This window comes from Crocodylus siamensis, chromosome 1 (genome assembly GCF_052110815.1).
Source record: "Crocodylus siamensis isolate JL-2025a chromosome 1, ASM5211081v1, whole genome shotgun sequence".
In the NCBI taxonomy this organism is placed as follows: domain Eukaryota; kingdom Metazoa; phylum Chordata; order Crocodylia; family Crocodylidae; genus Crocodylus; species Crocodylus siamensis.
The window spans coordinates 421,510,293-421,532,707 of record NC_143395.1 but is presented as its reverse complement, the minus strand read 5'-3'; the positions used below and the strand labels follow the sequence as shown (position 1 = coordinate 421,532,707).

The 22,415-nt window shown below is 43.4% G+C and overlaps 1 protein-coding gene across 3 annotated transcripts in view; it reads left to right on the top strand.

Moving 5' to 3' along the window:
* The first annotated feature begins 962 nt into the window (after positions 1 to 962).
* Positions 963 to 22,415, top strand: part of NUP98 (nucleoporin 98 and 96 precursor) — a 52,702-nt gene continuing 31,249 nt past the window's right edge. The window contains exons 1-11 of one of the 3 annotated variants that reach the window (XM_090030983.1): positions 963 to 1,078; positions 11,785 to 11,878; positions 13,138 to 13,239; positions 13,349 to 13,528; positions 14,457 to 14,596; positions 15,732 to 15,839; positions 17,008 to 17,191; positions 18,285 to 18,448; positions 19,373 to 19,510; positions 20,337 to 20,424; positions 22,176 to 22,268. In XM_090030983.1, coding sequence (XP_089887109.1) covers positions 11,806 to 11,878; positions 13,138 to 13,239; positions 13,349 to 13,528; positions 14,457 to 14,596; positions 15,732 to 15,839; positions 17,008 to 17,191; positions 18,285 to 18,448; positions 19,373 to 19,510; positions 20,337 to 20,424; positions 22,176 to 22,268 — 1,270 coding nt within the window. In that variant the 5' untranslated portion in view covers positions 963 to 1,078; positions 11,785 to 11,805. Of the gene's footprint in view, positions 1,079 to 8,187; positions 8,207 to 11,784; positions 11,879 to 13,137; positions 13,240 to 13,348; positions 13,529 to 14,456; positions 14,597 to 15,731; positions 15,840 to 17,007; positions 17,192 to 18,284; positions 18,449 to 19,372; positions 19,511 to 20,336; positions 20,476 to 22,175; positions 22,269 to 22,415 lie in introns of those variants that run through there. The other 2 variants (XM_090030980.1, XM_090030982.1) reach the window with 2 other exon arrangements.

The window sequence follows — 22,415 nt, the reverse complement described above, 5'->3', positions numbered from 1 at the left end:
TGATCAGCTCAGGCCCCTTCCGACCCGGCCAACTATGAAACTGTAAATCCTGGAGACTCGGGGGCAATCCTGGCAGACAGGCCGCCCCTACGTGCCCCGCTCCTGTCAGCCACTGCAGCCCTTGGGTGTGCCGAACTGCAAGCCTACCAGCCGAGGCCAGCTCTGCCACCCATGCCTGTCGCAGCCCCGAGAGCCCTCGCGCACGGAGGTGCCCGGCCTGTCGCCAACGCAGGACTAACGACCAGCCCCCGCCACTTGCGACGTGATTAACACCCGCGCCCGGGGAGCCGCCGGTTGAACCGCCCTGTCCCCGGAGCTGAACAGGAAGAGGACGTGTCCCGCACTGGGCGGTTGCACAACGCTGCGCGTGATTCAGCCAAGAGAAGGACCCTGCGGTTCTGAAACCGAACCCCCGCCGTCGGCGCAAGCCCACGGCTCCGGCGTAGGCCGGACGGGGCTCAACGCTTTCCCAGCGTGGGGACCCCGGGGCCTGGCACGTGTTTGGTGGCACGCTACATGGAGGCGCAGAGCTGCTCCCTGGCAGGGGCATGTGGTGGGACAGCGCCGGCACACGTCACACCCATGACGCAAGGGGCCGTGCACGTGCACCCAGGAGACTTCTCTGCAGGGCCCCAACCAACACGTGGCCCGCGGCGGCCCCTTTAAGGCTTCCGCCCCTCCCGCCCAGCGGTCACTATGGGAACCGCAAGTCGCCCCTCTGATTGGTGCAGCGCAGCGAAGCCTCGCCCCTCCCTTCGGACAGCAGTTCCGAAAGCCCCGGATGCCGGCTGGGCGCGAGGAGATTTCTGGGCCCTTCCCCCCCATGGCCAATCAGCACGCGACCCCGCGGCCCAATCAGCGTGGGGGAAGGCGTGCTTACCCAATGAGGGCTGGGAAGCCTCGGTTTCAAACCACAGTGGCCAATGGGAGCGCGGCCGCGGGGCGGGCCAATGGGGGCGCCGCGGGGCGGGGAGCAGGGTGAGGGGATTGTGACGCAGTTTCCCTCTCCTGTGAGGCGGCGGCGGCGGCGGCGGGTGTCGTGGCGGCGGCGCTGGGCCCAGGCGCGGCCCAGGCCTCGGTAAGCGGGGCCGGGTCGCGGGGTGGAGGCCGCGCCGGGGTGTCTCCCCGCGGGCACGAGGGGCTCGGCGCGAGCGACCTGGGGGCTTTCCCCCGGCCCCTGCACCGTCGAGGGCCCAGGCCTTCCGGGAGGACAGGCCGCGCGTCCTGCTCCTGGGCTCCATAGCAACCCGCGCCCCCTCCCCTGCCCGCGGCCAGCCGCTGACTCCACTCCCCACCGCTGTCCTTTCCTTGTTATTATTTTTGTTTTATTTATTCATTTATTTTTAAGCTTTGCCCCCGTTCAAGGGATGCTGGATGTCCCGCTCCCTGTGCCCATGGTTTGAGCCCTTGACTCCTGTCCCTAGTCCGGGTTCCTTCCAGCGAATTTCGTTATTATTATTATTAATTGTGTGTGCGTGTGTGTCTATATCTATATATAGATATAGACACACACACACACATACGTGCATGTGTAGCTCCATGAAATCACTTGATGTACACTTAAGACACCCCCCCAGATTAAGCAGGGTTTTAGCTTTTACTTGGGTGAATGCTCCCCACGCACATGGAGTAGGCCTGCGGTACAGGAGCGGGTGCTGAAAGGGAGAGTGAAGTGGGTCAGGCGGAGCTTGTTTTTATTTTGTTTTCCTCCTCCGTTCCTCTTGCTTGCGCCCTCCAGCATCGATGTTCCAGTTCGGAGGTTTTGCTCCATAGCGACCGGTTCCCCTTCCCTTCGGCGCATCCGTTCCCGTGGTGGCTTGGGCTGAGCTCTCAGCTGCTGCCGCCTCTGGTGGCAACAAATTCCCCACTTTCATGACATGCCAGGTGAAAAATAACTTCCTGGGGTTTGTTTTAAAACCAGCTGCCTGCTGGCTTTGTGGTGTGCCTCTTATTTCTTGTGCAGGCAGTCCTCAAACTCAGGGACACAACCGGTTCCTGAAAACCACCTCTTAAGTCAAAATGTTGTAATTTGGAAACAATTCCCCCCCCCAATAGGGACAATGTTATAAATGGGGGATTGGTTCCTGAACCACCACCTGATATCCTGTTTTTACCAAAAATAACCCAGAACTGTGTACTCAATCAATTATAGATGAGTACGATAGCTACATTGATGTATTTATATTGTAAATGGCAATCCTGTTGTTTTGGAAGGACTTTTTTGAGGCGACTTTGCTGGACTTTTTGAAGGGCTGTTGGCTGGAGTCTTCTCAGGAGTCCCGGCTGCAGGGTTTTCTTGAGTCTTGTCTGCTTTCTTAAAGTGTCCAAGGAAGTTTGGACAGATGTTCTCCAGGGAGATGGACAACACAGCAAACTTGTTTGCTGGCATGGTCTCGGGTCGGACATCATAAAGTTGAAACAGGGTGTTAATGTATAAACTTAAGTGCCTTTTGTTGTAACTTGAAACGTCTTAAGTCAAGGACTGCCTGTATGGTGAGATACTGTCAATAATAAACCCCTCGTGACTTTCTCTTTGCCACTTAATATTTTGTAAACCTTTGTCATGTCACCCCTCAGGTGTCTCTTTCTAAATGGAAGAGGCCTGGCTTCTTTAGTATCTCCTACCACTTATCTTTGTTGCCTTTCTCTAGGCCAGTGTTTCCCAACTAGTGGGCCATGGCACAAAAGTGTGCCATCAGAAATGAACAGGTGTGCCGCCGAATTTTGCCATGGCAATGAGCTAGAATAGGTATGTGGATGGGGGAATGTCTTAACAAGTGTGTCGCAGAAAATTTTTATTAAAGTAAGTGTGCCTTGGGCTGGAAAAGGTTGGGAAACACTGCTCTAGATCTTCTTTGGTTTTTTGGTATCTTGTTTGAGATGTGGAGACCAGAACTAGGCGCAGCATTCAAGGTGCGGATATCCCAGGGATTTTTAAAGGGGCATCATGATTCTTTCAGTTCTGTTTACAATTCCTTTCATCATAATCTCTAATGGTTTTTTGTTTGATGGCTGCTGAGCTGATGTTCTTAGTGAACTGTTCACAGAGACTCTCAGGTCGCTTTCCTTTGTGGCAGCGGCCAAGGTGGACTTGTCTCCTGTCTATCAGTAATGGTTCTAGAGCAGCTGTCTAGAAGCAGAGGTTAGGTAAGAAGAAAGAGGGGAGAAGCAGGGAAAGCAATAGACACCAATTGTTCCTATGACATGGAGTGAGGAGTCTTCTTTTTTTCCCCTAATGGGTGGCAGTGCAGTCATCTTCCTCTGACGTCCCGTCACCATGCTCAGATTTAAGTCCAGAAATGGGCACATACTGTTGCACTGTCTTGAGCTAATTTTTCACAGGGAAAGAGAACTCTTGTCCAACTCAAGCTTACTTTCAGGGGAAAAAAGCCTTCAATGGTTAATTGTGTGTAAAGCCCATTGCTAGAGGAAATTCTCAAGGGTTGAATGCTGTTTGAGATTCCCCATCTGAATTTTGTTTACAGTAATAGAAAAAGCTTCTCTAATTGGACTGGAGTGAGGGGGATGGGAAATGGCTTGTAAGCCAGCTGTCAAAAGAGACCTCAGAAGTCAGTGGATTACTGCACCCTTCAGCAGCACAGGAAAGATAAATAAGGTTATGGAGTTAATTGTGCTATAACTACTTCTAGGAAGATATCTTGGCGATAGGAACTATTAAACTTCTGCATATCAGAACACAAATATACCTTTATCATGTGGATGTATTATACTGTGAATGTAGTAGTAACCTTTGGTTCCAGGAACCACGATGAGTATTTTAGAATAAGGCCACAAATCTGTTAATGATATTTGTTTAATTTATTGGAACTTTTGAGGGCATACTTTTTTAATATAGTCTGAAGCAAGAAATGGGGTTTGTTTTGTTTGGCTTTTTTTTTTTTTTTTTTTTTTTTTTATCATAAAAGACCTACCTGGAGCAAATTGTTTTGGAGGAAACTTGCATTTGAGTCCTGTCGACACAAGGAGACTTTCTGAAAAATTGCTGTCCTTGCAAACAGCAGTTCAGGTACAATACGGTTAAAAAGATCGTAAATATCTTAACATAGATAAGGCATCGGCGGTAGCCATTGTTCCAGGTATTTCATTTACACCCTGGAGAATTATGCGCCTGCGCAGTTTTGCACCTAAAAGGCATGACTATGTATAATTGCCTAATTTAATCCTGGCAGGCTCTGTACCTCCACCTCTGCGGGACTTCCAGGACTCCAACTGGGAGCCCCATGTGGAGGCACAGAGTCATAAGACTGGGTAAATGGGGATGGGGGGCTGCTGCCTGCAGGAGGTGGGTAGGTGTGGGTGGGCACAGGCTTTGTGCCATTGGGCTGAATGGGTCGGGGCTTCCAGCACTCCAGCGGGAAGCTGCATGTGGAGGCAAGGAGCCCACCTGGCTCAATGGCACACGACTGTGCCTCCGCATGCGGCTTCCCACTGGAGTTCCTGCCTGTCCCTGTGGTGCGTGACTCCCAGTCCACGCATGGCATCAGGCCAGACCAGACAGCTCCGTGCCTCCCCATGGGGCTTCTAGCACTCCAGTGAGAAGCTGCATGTGGAGGCACGGAACCTGCCTGGGCTGGCTGATATAGGTGGGAACCATGTGCCAATGCTGCAAGCCCCACGTGCTGGCATAGAGACAGCTCAGCCTGGCCCCAAGGTGTGCCAGCAGGCTGGGGTGGCTCTGTGCCAACATGTGCAGACCCCGGGACTCAGCTGGAGGTGCGTGCCATCAGGGGCTGTGCCTGCTGTGCGATGAGGGCCCCAAGGCTCACTGCCTGCTGCTGCTGAGCCCTGTGCACCATGCAGGGGGGAGGGGGATGTGGATTGGGGGTAGATGGGAGAGGCCACACCTGCCCACAACACCCCCCACAACCTGTTGCTATAAAATGTGTTATATAGTTGTATAAATACAAAATGCCTGCATATATTTCTAAAGAAGGTTCAAATAGTGTTATATTTAGTTAATTTGTTTATAAAAATTGTAATTAATTTTGAATTTTTCAGTACATAATTCCCTGGAGAGTACTTACTGTATGTCCTATTAGTGTGTGTCTTGATCAGCCTAGCACTGAAATAGTGGCAGGAGCTTACGAGCTGTTCATGCTGGTGGTCCCAATGTTGCTGCGTAAGTTAGCAATGTAAAGAAAATCTCCCATTAATGACCTTAAATAAATCTGTCATCCTTCTTGTTGTGTTGTACTAAGCAATTCTCCTGACATGTTCAACTTCAGAAAAGTTACAGAGTAGTTAGCCATGTTAGTCTGAAATCAGGCAGAAGGTATGGTAGAGTAGCACCTTGGAGGTTAAGTGGTTTAGGCATGAGTTTTTGTAGGAAGAGTCAACTTTGTCAGGTGCTACTGTCACAGCATCTGACAAAGTAGGTTTGTGCCTGTGGAAGCTCTTGCCTCTAAACCAGTTAGTTTCTAAGGTGCTTCCCTGCCTTGCCCTCCTAAGATAAGTTAGGAAGTGACAAACCACAATGCTTAAAGTTAGAAAATGAATAAGCCTACTACATGCCAGTTTTTTTCTTATTTTTAAAGAAGAATTTCTTACTTGAAGGGATTCTGAAATTTTTTAGGTAGGGTGTGAAGGCAGATGCAGGTGTTTAGTCTAATGAAAAATACTTTGAAACTAAACATGTCGGGATAGTTCAGGACAGCATAACTAGACAACTTGAGTCAGCTAGAATGAAGTTTCTAAGGACTGAAAAGAATAATTTTTGCGTGTTCAGAAGTAAGATCTTGAGCTTGTCTATCTAAAGTACAGGGAGAAAATTTGCTGGAAGGAACCCCAGACCAAACTTAATGATCAACTGTCTCCAGAAGTATATTAAGAGGAAGGAAAAAGTTCACAAGAAATAAGGACTAAACAGCAAAGAAATGAAAGGCTTAGTAGCCAGTTACTGTAGTGATAGCAAGAATGGCCCAAAGTCAAGCTGAGTTACAACTGACAAAGATTAATCAATAGTGTAAAGTTTTTCAGCCATATAAATAGAGAGACAGCAATGCAAGCAGTGGGGTTATTGTGCATTAGGAATGTGGTAGAAATTAAAGATAATTTGGGTATGGTCCAGAGTACTTGGCTTCCGTTTTCAATAAGGATGAAGTTTACTCATTCTGCTGTTGCCCCTGTAATGTTGAGAATGAGGGTACAGAGATGGAAATTATAGTTTAGAAGTGGATGTCAAAGCTTAGGAGTCTTGCGCTTGTAACTTGGGGACTGCATAAGTTCTTCCTCACAACTACGAGAGAACAGGCACATGAAATCACAGCTCTGAGAACAGTGATGTCTAACAGATCTGTCAAGTGAAGAAGGAAAAGATCATATGACTGGATAATGGCAAATGTATTGGCTATATTTTAAGAAGGAAAAAAAGAGTTCTGGAATGCTGCATACGCGTTAGATCTCACTAGTCTGCAGGTTTTGAAAACAGCTTTTGAAGAAAAGAATAAAGATGCAGCCGTAAACACAAAATGGAATAAAATGCAACATGGACTTACCAAGTGTAGAGAGTACTGGGTTGACTTGCTGTCATCTTTGATAAGATAAGCTGTTGTCAAAATAAATGTGATCTCATCCTTCTGGATTTTGCCTAGAGCCTTTGATACAGTGTCACATGGGGAAAGTATTGGTTAAGCTGGAGAAGAGTATAAAAATGAAAGGTGGGTAAGGAACTGGCTGAAGAGGAGACAACAGGGGGTTGTGCTGAAAGGAGTTGTTTTAGTGGTATGTTGGTGCGCTTGTCGAGGTTGGATCTTGGGAGCAGTCTTGTCAGTTATGCTCATTAATGATCTCAACGCGTGCAGTAAAAGTGCAAATGAATTTTGATGCAAAGTTGGGAGGCACTGGTACAGAGAGTGGATTGGGATGTTACAGAGGTAGAATTGGATGACTTGGAGGATGAGTAATAGAAATTGGATGAAATTTAATACTAAAATGACTAAGTCATACACTGAGAGGCAAGTACCAAGAGTTTCTGTTTCTGTTTTGGGAGCTCATTTGTTGGAAACACCAAGACAAGACAGAGCAGAGTGGTGTTAGTCAATCCTTGGATGATTATGACCACCTGTCTCTGATGCAGTCATGAAAAACAGGCATTCTAGGGTCACATTTGCATCAGTTGAGGTGTTTGGGGGTGGGTGGGAAGAGAGGTTTTAATGACATGATACAAAGGCTCTGAGATCTCATGTGAAACACTGCCCACAACTTTGGTCACTTCTGCTCAAGAAAGAAGAAATACTGCTGGAACTGGTGCAGAAAATGTGATTTTTTTAGTTATGGGATGAATAAGACTGCAGCATGGCTAGGCTGGTGCAAGACAGGCGACAATCCTAACTAATTTTGAGATGGATTTTGATCAGTCAGTGGAAAGCATTGTATAATATTGTGGTGTGCAATAGCAAGGGGTGGACTCTGACTTGAGGGCCTTTCTTATTTCTGAGAGTTTCCTTTTAGGATAAGGGAATCAATATCAGCCGGATTCACGGTGGTCGCAGGTTAAGGAAAACCCAGAAAAATCGTCTTTCTAAAATAAACATGTAAGGAGTTACTTTGCAGTAGTTATTCTGCTTTAAACTCATCCAGCCTTATTACACAAGCCCAGAAAGCTTAAAGAAGTCAGTGAATCGGGAAGGGTTGTGTGTGCTAAGGTAATAAGTTCTTTTGCAGAACACGTTTCTTTACTTCCGTGGACACAGTTTGTTTTGCAAGCGCTTATTGACATTCCAAATACCTTTCAGATTACGCTTCTTATACCGCAGCTGAATACTGGTTTAGTCTGAGCTGCCTCAACCAACACCAGTTTCAAATAACTGGGGCACAGCTTGTTGTGTAGTGCTCTTGTTGGCTGTTAGAAATCTAGAACTTACGACTTCTGGGGACTGTGGGATTGGTCCGCTTCACAAGGTGCTGCAGCTGAAGCAGTTTAGCATGGAAATGCTAACTAAAGGGGATCCATTTGGAAGGGTTCAAAAAATGTTGAAGTCATGAGCTCACACATCCTGCTGTACTTAGCTGAAGGAGCTTTTGCTGGAAGAGCTCAATTCTCTAAAGTGGTTATGCAGCCTTTTATTAGGAGGGCTAAGAAGACTACAGAGAAGCTAATACTTTGTATGCCTTCATCACACAGGATAATAGGAGGATTGAGGTAAAAGAATGTCATCTGCAAAGAATAACCTGAGGATAGGCAAAGGTGAGACCTTTGGAGTTTATTTAAAGTATTGTGCAACAGGTTGAGAACTTGTTTTGGCAATTTATTGCTGACTTGAATGCTAATTGCCCGTGAAAGTTTGAGAGAATTAAGGAAGGAAAAGCTGCTGAGTCTCCAACACAGTCTCTCTTAGCACAGTAGAGTGATGGATGAAACTGTACATACTGGAGATAGTTTTCCCTGCAAAAATCCCTCAGATTTGTGCACTAAGCAGAGGAACTGCATCATTATAGCTCAATTAGCGTTACTGTGGTGACTGTAATTTAGACCAGGGTGGCCCACCTGTATCATGTGTGCCACAAGTGGTACAGGCACCTTCCGTGTTGGGCACACAGCAGACTAAGGAAAGGACAGGCAGCAGGGTGGCAGATTGTGCAGGGAGCAAAAAGCAGAGCAGCTGATCAGTCAAGGAAAGGGAAGTGTGTCACTCCAGGAGGGTTTAGGGCTAAATTGTGGCATGCCAGCCAAAAAAAGCTGGCCCCCAATGATCTAGACCAGTAGTTCTCAATCTGTTTGCTATAGTGGGCTGCACCCACACAACTTAGTTCCTGTGTATCTATTTAAAAATGTTTTAAGATGTCACATGGGCCTTAGCAGTGTGCTTATTGGGTCATGTGCGGGCTGTGGGTTGAAAGTCACTGATCTAGACTATATTCAGGCTCTTGGTAACATTGTACCTTGTTTACAGTTGGTACCACTGATGCAGAAGAAAATTACTAGTATTTCTGCTGTGGATAAAATGGGGTTGGATGAACCAGCAGCAGCATAATAACACTGAGGAAATGAAAATAATCTAGGATTATTTTGGTGCTTGGTGCTTAACCAAATGTATCAGTAAATAAAAGGTAGGGGTGGCAAGGCTAAGCCAGGGCTCTTTCTATTCGGTGGAGAACACAACCATGTTTATCATGAAGCTTTCCATACTTTATTTTTCCTAGCACCTCAAATTTAATGAAGTGAGCGCTGTAAAGTGGGGTGAATAGTAAAAACCAAAACTCAGGAGTATCAGGTCTCGTATGTCATCTCTGCACACTGCCTTTCCACTTTTTTGTATCTTGAAGTATTCAGCAAATTGAAAGTTTAGAAATGGAAGAGTCTGGATTTTCTCTAGAATGGATCTGGGGTGTTGCAAGGATTGGTAATAGGACTAACACAAATGCATATTTTTATGTAGTTAGGAGGCCTTCACTCGAGGTATGTGGATAGCTGCAAACAAGCATGCTGGATATTGCCACTTCTGGATCTTGTATTTATGAAACTGGGTTGTAGTGGATGGTTAGTGTTGGATGTTAGTAGGGGAGACAAACTTCGAAGGACTGAATGCAGGTGAGGTAAATAAATAGCAGAATGTTACTGGGTTAAAGATGGAGTAAGGTCTCAGTCAAGGCCAAGAGTAATGTCTTAATAAAGTTTTAGTTGTAGCTCCCTGTAGATATAGGGAAAGGAGATGGTGATGGTGGTAGGGGGAGTGTTGATCTTTTAATATCAGTTTCTAAGCAGTGGCCAGAAGCTGAGGAGCTTCTTTTTTGGTTGCTTGAAAGAGTGAGGTCCTTCTACCCCCAGAGCTCTGTTACTCTTGTCCTTTCTTAGACTTCACTTTTTGAGTTGTCTTGTCTTGTCCTGCAAACTGCGACTGCTAAAGCTTGTGGCATTGACATAATTTGAGTGTTCTCGTGCCCAGAGGGAACTAAATTAGATAACTTGTCAAAACTGTTCAGAGTCTTATCATCATTGTTTTCACAATGCTTTGAAGGGCAGCTAAGGCAGCAGGTTTTTGTCTCTAAACCAAGAAAAACACTGCATTAGTTATGCTTGTTTTTCATGTGGAAGGTTATTAGCAATGATAAACTAAAAAACCTTGATTAGAATGCATCAGCTGGTCTAAACCCCTAGGTTAAAGCTGCTTGGCTCACTGGAAGCTGTTACACACAAGGATGGACAGGACCAATATTTAGCAGCTTTGAAATAGTTCTGTTCACTGCACTAACATGATTAGCTCATATACTTTCCAGTTTACCATATTTACGTAAATATAAAATGGCCCTGCTTATAAGATGACCACCCTGTAAAAATTTACAAGTTTGATATAATTTTCCAGATATAGAATCTGATTATTAGAGGTTTTGTCTTTGAATTTTCCCTTTCCCAGTGCTTTAACAGGGCAAATTAAATTGGGGATGAGGTAGCTCTTTTGCCCTCTGCCTCAGCTTCTTCCCCCTGCAGTTTCTTCCCTCCCTCCGTACTGTCAGACCCTGCTGTCCCTGAGCATATAGAAATGAGGAGCAAATTTGAAAAAAAAAAATTACCTTGAAATAAATATAGCTGTAGTAATTTGCCCATAGTTCATCCAAAATTGGTGCATTTGACCTCTTTTGAAACTGCTACACACTTGAACACAGGCACTCCATAAACACTTTTAAAGGAGGATTTCTAGACCTATTTACACATCATACAAACTATATGTGATATTAGTCTAAAGCCAAAAGACTCATGATTTACTGTATAGTTCTTTGGGCTGGGCCCCAGCAGAGTCAACCGTGTTTGAAACCATGGTGACCCCGCAGCTCGGCAGTGCTTAGTATATATGTGTACTCCCGGCAGCTTGTCATAAAGCATCCTTGTGTTAATTACTCCCTCCACCACCCCACCTCGCAGAAGTCTGCCAGCCTGCAAGGGAAAAGCCATGGCCTCTCATGTTTTTCTCCTTTAAAAGTGAATCTATTTTTAAAGTTTGTTCGTGACTTTTCATATATTCTTGTGAGCCACTTTTTGGGTCGTGACCCACAAGATGAAAAACGCTGCCCTAACTTATCCTTGTGGTAGGTTCCCATTGGCATGTTTGCCCAGTATGGGCTGTGTGTTTTATAGTCACGTTAAATGTTGGCTGCATTGAATCAACTTAATAGTTGCTTTCTGTTACTGAGTGCATGCTGCTTTTAGCAGCAGTTCAAAGATAGATAATGTATTTAGTGAGGTTTCCTTGTATGTGTATGTAAGACAGGGGGCTTTTTTCTCTGTGCTGATGGGGAGGGGGAGGAAGGGGGGCAGGAGACAACAACTCATATTTGAGTAAATACAGCTATTCTTGCTTAATGACGTAATTACGTTCTTGAAAAAGGTGACTTTAAGCAAAACAATGTTAAGCAAATCCAGTTGCGTCACAGTAGTTACCTGCCAGCAGGCGGCGGCCAAACCAAGTTATCACTGAACATTGCCTGACTTTAAGTGAGTATGTTCTCTAATAGATCGGTGGTATAATAATGAATCAACGTTAACCGGGGCAATGTTAAGTGAGGAGTGCCTGTATGGTAGTCTCTTCAGTGATTTTTGTGTTTGTTTTTTGTTTATAGAGGCTATTTTCTATAGAATATGCGTGGGGTATCTTTCTTGTATTGTCTTAGTGAGATTTCTAGCTATACCCTCATGTTTCCTGATGGTAATGCGGGCACTCCAGGTGCAAAATTCAGCATTAGTGCAAATTGTCCGAACTTCTAAGAATACTTAGAAGTAACTTCTCAAAGGTTGCTTTGTCCGAATCACTGAACTCTTCCTCTTTGCAGAAAACCTGATACAGCTTGAAAATGTTTAACAAATCATTTGGGACTCCATTTGGAGGCACTGCTGGCTTTGGGACTACTTCAACCTTTGGACAAAGTAAGTAATGCAACTCCCACTGTTATGGAATTAATGGAGATGGCAGTTGAAACTATATTTGCACATTGGAAACGTCAGTTGCCGATTTAAAGAATTGAATATGGACAGAGATTACCTGGATGTGGTGACATTTTAGAGTTTGGAAAACCATTGGATCCCATTGATTTCTCCGCCAATGCCGGACAATGGACTTTTGAGTCTGGTTCAGTTTAATTTATTTATTGTATACAGCCTTTACTAAGGGGTTCACCTAGTAGCTGTAGTGATTTTAATGCTCAGATAAGTCTGCCTCAGAGGGGCTCAGTTTATCAGGATTGAAGGACAGTGAACTAGGGAGCACTGCTTTCCGATGCACAGACAACATTGAGAGGGTCCAGAGGAGAGTCACCTGCATGATTTGGGGACAACAGGGCAGACCCTACAATGAGAGTCTGCGGGATTTGAACCTGTTCAGCCTTCACAAGCGAAGGCTGAGGAGGGACCTGGTGACTGTCTATGAACTCACTAGGGGGGACCAGAGGGGTTTGGGAGAGACCTTGTTTCCCTGAGCGCCCCCTGGCATAACAAGAAATAATGGCCACAAGTTGTTGGCGAGGAGGTTTAGATTAGACATCCGCAAGAACTACTTCACCGTCAAGGCAGCTAGGATCTGGAACCAACTTCCAAGGGAAGTGGTGCTGGCTCCTACCCTGGGGGTCTTTAAGAAGAGGCTTGATGCCTACCTAGCTGGGATCATTTGAGCCCATTTTTTTCTCCTGCCCAGGCAGGGGGTCGGACTTGAAGATCTACAAGGTCCCTTCCGACCCTAGTTCTATGATTCTGTGATATGTTTTCGGAATTTTTGAGACCTCCAAGAGGGGCGCAAAATACAACTATTCTAAACAGGCCATACTTCCCTTAAGGACTTCTAATACTCTTGTATTGGCCTAATGGCTAATATAATTCACTGGTTTTTTGAACATGTACAGTTAGGCTTCCTGTATTGTTTCCTGTCATTAAACTCTGGTATTCAATTGTGGAATTATAGCAACTTCACATTAAAATGAACTGGAAATTCTTTGCTTTCTGATGCAGAAAGTTGACGGGGGATACTCTCAGATTTTTTTTCCCAAAATGCTGTTGAAGTATTCAATCTAGGTAGCAATACAGAGGCTGAGATCTGTTCATTTTATGAATCAAGTTGGGAGTGCAGTAATAGTGCTTGGTCTACAGAAGTATGCCTAGAGTATGCAGTCTCATCCAAGTTATTTATCTGTCAGATGCCGGCTTTGGTACTACCAGCGGAGGAGCATTTGGAGCATCAGCCTTTGGGTCAAACAATAATACAGGAGGCCTCTTTGGGAACACGCAGACCAAACCAGGTATGGCTATTATAGTTATTGTGCACTTACATTCTTGGTAGTTAGAATACATCATTCTAACAAAAATAACTGTGTTGGTCTTAATCCTGTTGCATATTTCTTGCTTCAGGAGGATTGTTTGGTTCGACAACATTTAATCAACCAGCCACCTCCTCCACAAGCACTGGCTTTGGGTTTGGGACCTCAACAGGAACTTCAAACAGCTTATTTGGGACAACCAGCACTGGTGGAGGTCTCTTTTCATCCCAGAATAATGCCTTTGCACAGAATAAACCAGCTGGGTTTGGAAGTAAGTAGAAACTACAGTGCTTCTTACAGTCCTGGTTACCTGCATTCCTGCCGGGAGCTGGATGAAACTGTTTGGGCTTCTCAATCTGTTATGTTCTGCTGTTGTGCTCATGGCACAGGCGTTCTCTACCAGTGCAGGTACCATTTGAGGTTGATATTGGGTTGCTGCATTGGTGCAGTAATTTAGAGCAACAGTCTTAAGACACTGGTGTCTCTATTTTAAAGAACCTTTTGGAACTGTCTTGAAAGATTAGAAACTTTGAAGATGTGAAGAACTTCCTAAACAGCTGATGGTCATTAAAGGCATAAAATGACATTTCTACTAGACCAGATTAAACCTGAAGCCCATATTATAACACTGAGGAATACTGCTGTACTGTAGATTAGGTTGTGACAAGTGCTTGATTGTGTTTGTATTCAGTTTACCACAGTAAGAAATATTTGCAGCATTATGAAAACTATATATACTAGCAATTTCTGTGTTCATAAATCTTTTTAAACTATTGCTAATTGATCATTCAGTGAGCATTCTGCTTCACAGTGTTTTCTGGCCCTAAAAGTTTAACCTAAGGCTAGACCTAAGTTGAACAAGTAACACAAGACCAGTTAGGAGAGAGTGTAATGAAAATAAATTTAGACTAGGTGTTTGCCTTTCTTCACTTTATTAACCCTGATTCATTGTTTTACCTAATTCATGAAACCCATTCAGACTTGGCTCTTGGAAAGTAAAACTGTCTGTTTTAGATGTGTAGGCAGCTCCTGCAGCGAGGGAAAGGACTCGGAGAATTGAAATTTAAATGCTTGTTATAGATGTGTAATTTCCTTTTTCCTACCATGTAGTGAGAACAAAGTAACTGTGTGTTATTAAACTTCACTTTTTGAATGATGAATTTCCTGAATTTCAACTTGGTGTTCTTTCGTTCTCTTAGACTTTGGGACAAGTACCAGCAGTGGAGGTCTCTTTGGAACCACTAACACTACCTCCAATCCTTTTGGGAGTACATCTGGCTCTCTTTTTGGCCCAACTAGCTTTACCGCTGCTCCAACTGGCACAACTATTAAATTTAATGTAAGTTTTGTTTTCTTTTTACCTGAGAGAATTCTTTTTGCTGTTCTTGACATCAAATACCAGCTTGGTTAGGCTGCTTAAGTAAAATAACAGGTTTATATGCTGTTGTGGAATGTACTGCATTGGTTTAATCATGCACTCTTAACAAGAACTGTTGAAGTTGAAGCACATTGTGCAGTTAATTGTCCAGAAACAAATTGGTATGGGGAAAGTCTTGAATTTTATACAAAGTACAGGTGAAATTTATCCTGGATAAGTCAAAAGTTTAGGGCCACAGCAGTATTTGAATTCATGGTAGGAGGATCTGTTGCTAGCCTTTAGATGAAATGGAATTTTCAGAGGGCTGACAAGTGTTACAAAGTTCTACTATAATTCTTTTTATATAAATGAGACTAAATTATTACCGATTTAACTGCGGGGACAAGAGGTGTATTGAAATAACCTATGAAGTGAACACAGTCCGCTTGCACGTCAGTATGGCTGTAGAAGGATTTATTGAAATACTAGGAGGAATATTTCTGGATGAGTCCCCTTTAAGAAATGGATGGAATCGCTAATGCTAAAGATTCTGTGGCAGTTGAAATGGAAAAATGATCCGAAAGGGGAGAGGCCACAAATATTGGGTAATGAAAAGTTTCACTTGCAGTGCCTACTGCAGAGGGCAGCTGAGGACGGGAGCTCTGAGTTAGGGCTCTGTGCACTGTCTTAATGACTGGAGGCCTGTCGCTGAAGTGGATTGAGCTTCACAGGATTGTGCTGAATGGTGAAGACTAATGTTGCTGCAAGCAATGGGGTAGCATTCATCACTCAAAGGGAAGAGGTAGTGGGGATAACTAAACCCTTTGAGACCTAATGTTAGAATTTATTTGAAAGAAAATGTCCCCTTAGTACATTGAGAAGATGGCGTATTGCACTTCTCTGAGCATTGTAGTAAGGTACTCACTGCACTGCATGCTATTGTACATGTTCTGTCACTGAGTAAGACCTTGGCTTTGCATTAGCCAGGCTGCACCACTTTAGTTTGCATATCAAGTTCATGGTTTTGTAGCATATAGCTGAAAAGTAGAAATTCACATAGTTTAAAGAGTATAGGTGGATGCAAACCTCAGCATCTTGAACTTTTTTTTTCTTGCAGCCACCAACTGGCACAGATACTATGGTAAAATCTGGAGTTAGTACTAACATCAGCACCAAGCACCAATGTATTACTGCTATGAAGGAGTATGAAAGCAAATCCTTAGAGGTGGGTCAAATCAGACATTTAAACTTTGTTTTTCGTTTTTGTCTTGCACACTAAATATTTAGTTACTTCTCTTGTGTGCCCTAAGTGAGGTCTGTGCTGTTTGATTTGTGAACACAGTTTTCGATATCTTTATAATTTCAAAGGTAGGGAAACTAACTTTTTAAAGAAAGATGCAGTGACAGGTTGGATCTGCTCGACCAGTGATTCAGTCTTCATTTGTGCATTTGAATGGTGATTGTTTCATTCTCTGCAGATTTGGAATTATAGTACGTCTTGGGATTGGATATGTAGTAAGGAGCAACTCTGCATTCCTGTTGTAATAACAGGATATGTAAGGATCTGAACTTCCAAATTTTAAGCCCATCTCTCCAAGGGTCTAACTTAGAAATTTCTTTGCTTGAAAAGCATCTTGTTCAAGTTGACAACCAAGTCTCTTAGAAAACTTACAAGACTTCTTGAAGTTTTAATGTGAATTATAATGGGTGCACTTTGGGTGTTTATACACGAGCGTGGAGCCTGCTGTGATGTGCTGGAATTTGGGCTGCAATTCGAGACAGATTAATTGAGCCTGCTAGAGCATGGTCATTTACCATACTTTAGCAGCCTCCTACATCTCATGCATCAGCATTCCCATGCTTAAAAATGGTGGTGGGGGCTCTTGAACTAAAGCTTGTTTGACAAGCTTTAGTTCAAGCACCCTGCCACCATCTTAAGCATGGGAATGCTGAAACATGAGACGTGGCAGCGCTTTAATTACAGCAGCTCTTGGAGCTGTTCTAATTAGTGCCTCCCCTCCCACCCCAGAGCATGTGTGAAAGTGCCCTTAGATTTCAGCACTAGAAAGTCAAGATCAAAGTTGAAGGTATTTCTGCATCCAAACCCCTTCTGGACTAGTAGAGTTAACATCCCCGGTTCCATATCCAAAGGCACCCAACAGCGTTGTTGCTAGCACCGTGCTGGGGGCCAGATCAGGTACCTGTTTACAGCTAGGCCAGGTGGGGGGAGTGGTAGTCTGTAGCTCTTAAAGCTGCAGTAAACTTCAAATGTGCCTTCTGTAAATGTTTCTGATCCTGCTTTTCAGCAGTTTACTTATAGCAGTTATTCAAACTGGATTAATTGTCCCCCATGGAATGACTGGGTAAAGAGACAAATTTTTTTTCTTAACTAGGAACTCCGTTTGGAAGATTACCAAGCAAACAGGAAAGGGCCATCAAACCCAGTGGGAGCAGGAGCAACTGCAAGTTTATTTGGATCCTCTGCAGCCACATCAAGTGCTGCTACTGGACTGTTCGGCTCTACCACCACTAACACAGGCTTTTCCTACGGACAGAATAAAACTGGCTTTGGAACCAGTAAGTGCAGTTATTGCTCATATTACTGTTGCTGAACTTTTGTTTATTCTTACAAGACGTTCTGTTGGCTCTAACTTCTCTTCCCACCTTATTAATCAAATAATGTGAATTTACAACTCGATGACATTAGCTGTGGGTTATCAGACTTCAGCTGTTTGATAACTACACTGCAAAAGTCTGTTGACTGTCTTCTCTTGCGCTAATGTAACTTGTTTCAACCAACCTGTGTGGGGACGATCTGCCTTGTAAAAGGAAGCCTAATAGTCCTTGCATTTCAGTAGAGTTTTGACTGTGCACAACCTTCTTGTGATGCTTGTAAAGTAATTTTAGCTCATTCGGTTAAATGGGAACACCCGTTTGCACTTGCATGCATGTGTCTGCTCAGCAGTGGAAAACAAATGAGTCCCTTAGAAGAGTAGGTCAAGGGTAGATCACCTTCTTGCATAGCACTTCCTATATTAGAGTGCACAAACCTAGGGCAGGTGTGTATACAACCTCTACAGCGTTGGTGACCATGAGTTAGTGGAGGAAGCTACAGCACAAGGCTCTGTAGGAGCATCCAGGAATGACTGTAACCTCACGGGTACATCTTCTTTAGGCAAGCTGGTAGTTTCCTTTCTCTGCGAACATCAACTCCCATGGGAGTTTGTTCCAGAGTAATGGAATGGTCAGCAGGAGACTGTCATGAGTACAAGACACTTTCATTGGTTCTAGAGAATGGCAATTTATCCTTTTATTAAGTGATTGTGAACTTTACTGATTTCTGAACTAAGTACAACACTTTTGGCCTGATTTAAATTCTATTTTGTGCCTACCGTAACTCCCCCTTCAGCTACCTGTTCATGCCCAAGTGATGCACCACAGGCTGAGACTATAAAAAATAGATGGAAGAGGTTCAATACTACTTCAGTATTGACTAAGCTGCTGTGGATAACTACAAGAATTTTCCTGATTATGCAGCTATACATGTCTTTATGTCACTTTTCATTGCAGGCATCTCTTTTTAAGATTAGTTTGTCTGTGTATTCCTGGGGATCTTTTCAGTGCCTGCATGAATACTCTAATTTTGACCTCTCATTTCTTTGCTCATCAGGTACAACGGGCTTTGGCACAGGAACAACTGGGGGTCTCTTTGGTCAGCAGCCTCAGACAACTAGTCTGTTCAATAAACCGTTTGGCCAGGCCACAACAACACAGAACACCGGTTTCTCTTTCGGGAACACCAGCACTCTTGGGCAACCAAACACAAATACAATGGTAAGACAGTGGTAACTTGTCCTAACACTTGGAGGGGTAGATTTATTTTGTAATGTTAAGTGTTGACTTCTGGTTTCTTAAAGAACATCAGGTTTACTAGTTCAGGGATTCTTCAACTAGTTTGGTAGAAAAACTATACTGTAGGGTGTTGTAGAACTAGGATGTTCAGCTTTGAATGCTGGTGCCTCCCCACACGTTTTGAATTTACAATTATTTTTCCTGTTTAAAGGCATCACTATTCTGTCCATTATAAAATGTTTTCTCCCACTTCCTCTTTGGGAGAAGTCAGCCTCTTTCTGAAGATGTTCAGGAATATTGTTGTTGCTTTTCTTTTATGTGGCAGCACATTAACAAATGAAGTCTGAATTCTTGGAAAGGGTGCCATGCTTTCTGGTGGTACCATGTAATTCCTTTGGAGGTACAAATAGTGTACTTGTCTGTTGGATTTGTCTGTTCAAGCTACACAACTGCAACCGATAATGTGGTTTCTGGCTTCTGAGTCAGTACACTATACAGTCCTTATTTTCATTATGCAAATCCTGGTGTCTGTACACTTCGAGAATGAAGGAAAATGTTCCGTTTTCCCCTAAAACCTTCTTGAGGAAGAATTTAAGTCTTGCATAAGAATTCTTGTCCCAAGCTTTACCTTTATTTATTTTTTCAGTTTAAGGAATTAAGTTTCTTCTGTCATGACCTAGTGTAGTATTGATCCTCGAGAATGAGCTGTGTGCCTTGCTTGTGTTTTCTGCTTGCCAGAACTGGACTCTGTTTTCCACATTGATACTAACGGGTTTGCTTTGATATCTCATTACTAACTTGGACTTTCAGTGGTGTGTCCTCTTGTAGCGGTCTGACAAAACGCTAGAATTGTTCTTCAGCAGAGTAGCTGTTGCAGTGTTCTTCAGACAAGGGTTTATATTGCAGGGTTTATTCGGGGCAACCCAACCCACACCATCAGGAGGCCTTTTTGGAACAACTGCCAACACAAATGCTGGTACTGGATTTGGAACTGGAACTGGTCTCTTTGGACAAGCCAACACAGGATTCGGTGTTGGGGGTTCGGTATGTCTGTGCCTTAGAAAGCTTCTGATGTTAGTCAGATTTTTATTGTCATTTCTTTGAAACCTGTAGCTGTTATGAACTGTGCTCTGTTAAAACAATGTTGCAATTTGAATCTTTAGGGCAATTGTCATGTATTGGAGCTAGTGTGTGGAGATTTAAGAACTAAAATCCAGTTAGATGGAAATGCTCATTTGTCTGTTTTTTGACTGTTCTGGAGAGGCTTAATTATAGTGTAAAGCACTGATGTGCCTAGGTAACTATTTCAGTTCTGTCAGGCCCTAGAGTTTGGCTCTGCTAAGATCAAATCTTAATATGTCCTTTTGCATCACATGCCTACTTCTGTGACACAGATGTGTAATGTTTCCTAAACAATTTGCTCACATAATATGTGAAGACTTTCAGCCTTTTTTTTGGTTTTTAAATGATCCAGAGTGCAGCAGGAGTGATACAAAACATTGGGTTACTGAATGCCAAGTGTTTCTTAAGTGGTTTAAAAAAAAGTAGGCTGTCAGTTCAGGGAGGAATACTCAAAATGGACAAAGCCTGGGTACTCCTAGTGTGTGGAGTCTCATACCTTGCTGACTCGGTGATAGATTTAACTTGATTCAGCAGCACAACTGTTTTGTTCCTGGGGTGCTGATAGCCTTGCAAACCGGCCCCCCCTCTCCAATCTCATACTTAATTTACAGCTGCTAATTAAAGTGACTGATTTTTAACATTCCCTTAGCCTTAGCTCTGGCCTCTTGTGCATGTAGGCGTTGTCCTGGTATTTCGTTGCAACTCTAACGTATTTGGAGGCTTTAAAAGTATCTTTCTCTTCTTTCAGACCCTGTTTGGTAACAAGCCTGCCACGTTTGGAACCACCACGACCAGTGCTCCTTCGTTTGGTACAACCACTGGCGGCGGGCTCTTTGGTAACAAACCAACCCTGACTTTAGGAACCAATACAAACACTTCCAATTTTGGTACATATAAAATGGGATTCAATCTCCTTAAAGTTACACTGCGTATACCACACACCAGGCTGCTGAAACTCTTGTATTTAATGATTGTGAATTATAAAATTGTCAGGTAAGCCATGCTTGATGCATGTTGCTGAAGGGGAAGGCTTCAAGTCTTGGATGCTGCTTTTTTTTTTTTTTTTTTTTTTTTTACCTCTGTTGCTAGTAGTACTCTGAATCTATTGAGTACTAGTGTTTACTACCAAAGCGAATACAAGGTTGAACACGTTTATTTAAACAATATAAAGCTTACAGAAAGAAAAGACAAGTTATAATTTACTATGAAGTTGTAAGTGTGTAGCAACTGAAAAGGGGTACTAGTGACAAAATGGTACTGGTGTCAGTACAAGTGGTTGGGAAAGGACATGGTATTCTGAGATTTAGAGTAATGGTAGAATTTAACTACTGTGACAAACTGAGGACTCTTCCCTGAACTAGTATCTTGCTCTGGATTAGCAGGTTACAGCTGCCAGACTTCTAAAGAATTGAGCACTTGACTAATGCTGGCCTCAGCAGCAGTCAGTAAGTGAATAAGTGATCAGATTGGGACATTGTGTGCACATGCGTCTAATCACTGATGTCACTTTTTACAAATTCAAAGAGAACTGCTATTTGAGGGATTTTAGCAGAGTTGAGACCAAAGAGGTTGCATACCAAAATAGAGCAAAAGACTGTTTTTAGAATTGTCGGTGCTGAGTTTTTTTTTCTTCTTGGCCTGAAAATATAATCCCTCTCCGACTCACACTATCAAAGCGCTGTCAGATGAGTAGTCTAGGGAGCACAAAAGAGGTTTATGGTGGTCAGTTGCAAATGAGGGCTCTCTGGCCGAGCTTCCTTTGATAAAGTCAGTCTATGTACTGTGTTCTGGCTTTTGCAGAAAAGTAACCAGCTCTCTGTTTCTGGGCTGTTACAGTTTTTGTTTAAGAAGCACTTTCATGCTCTACTACTGAAAGGATGCTCTTTAGTGTTGGCTGTAGCCTGTTTTGTTACCTTGTTTGTGACACTTGCATTGGTGTAACTTGTAGGAAAATTATACTTTGGTATGGTGATACTCCTAGTGTTGGACCCTAACTGTAGTTTTCTAGTGTTATTCTGTACTTGTGTGTACTAACCACCCCCTTTTAATTGGATGATTTCACAATCTTCAATTTAACCACTAATTTGTGTAATATTAGACTTGATTGTATTTGACTTCAATTAGAGTTGGCATTTGAACTGTGCATACCTATGAAACCGAGTTGTGAACTGCTTTGCCAGTAAGTATCAGAGGAGTGTGTGTGGTATAAACAGTGTAAAATGGACTTATTCCTTCCAGTGGGGTTTAAGAAGCTTTCATGCATCTTATTCTGCTGCCAGGTTGAGGGCTATGAAGTCCCTTATTGTATTTAGTAAAATCTTAAATCCTTGTATTTTCAACACATTTTAACTTGGAGGAACAGTATTTTCTACACTGATGCTTTCACTTGAGTTTACAAACATGTATATCGTTGAAATTGCTTGTAGCTCTTAGATTCCAGTTTAATTACTGAAAACAACATGTGAAATTTTAATTTTACCACCATTAGCAAATTTGTCCTTAACCAGACAGACATCACCTGGTCAGAATCCTCTGTAGAAGTTTAATGTTACTTTGAAATAGTGTACTAATTCTTCTGTATTCCTAGGTTTTGGTGCAAACACTGCCGGCACTAGTCTGTTTGGGAATAAGCCTACAACTGGGTCTCTGGGAACTGGACTTGGAACTGGATTTGGGACAGGTAACAATGCTACCTGGGTGGTGTGGACTTGAGCGTTTGCAAAAAAAAAAAAAAAGACAGGCCTCTGTACAGGGATTGCTTGCCAATTCTAATACCTCACAATCTGAAGGGACAGATATTTGGAAATCTTGGCTCAGAACCGAAAGA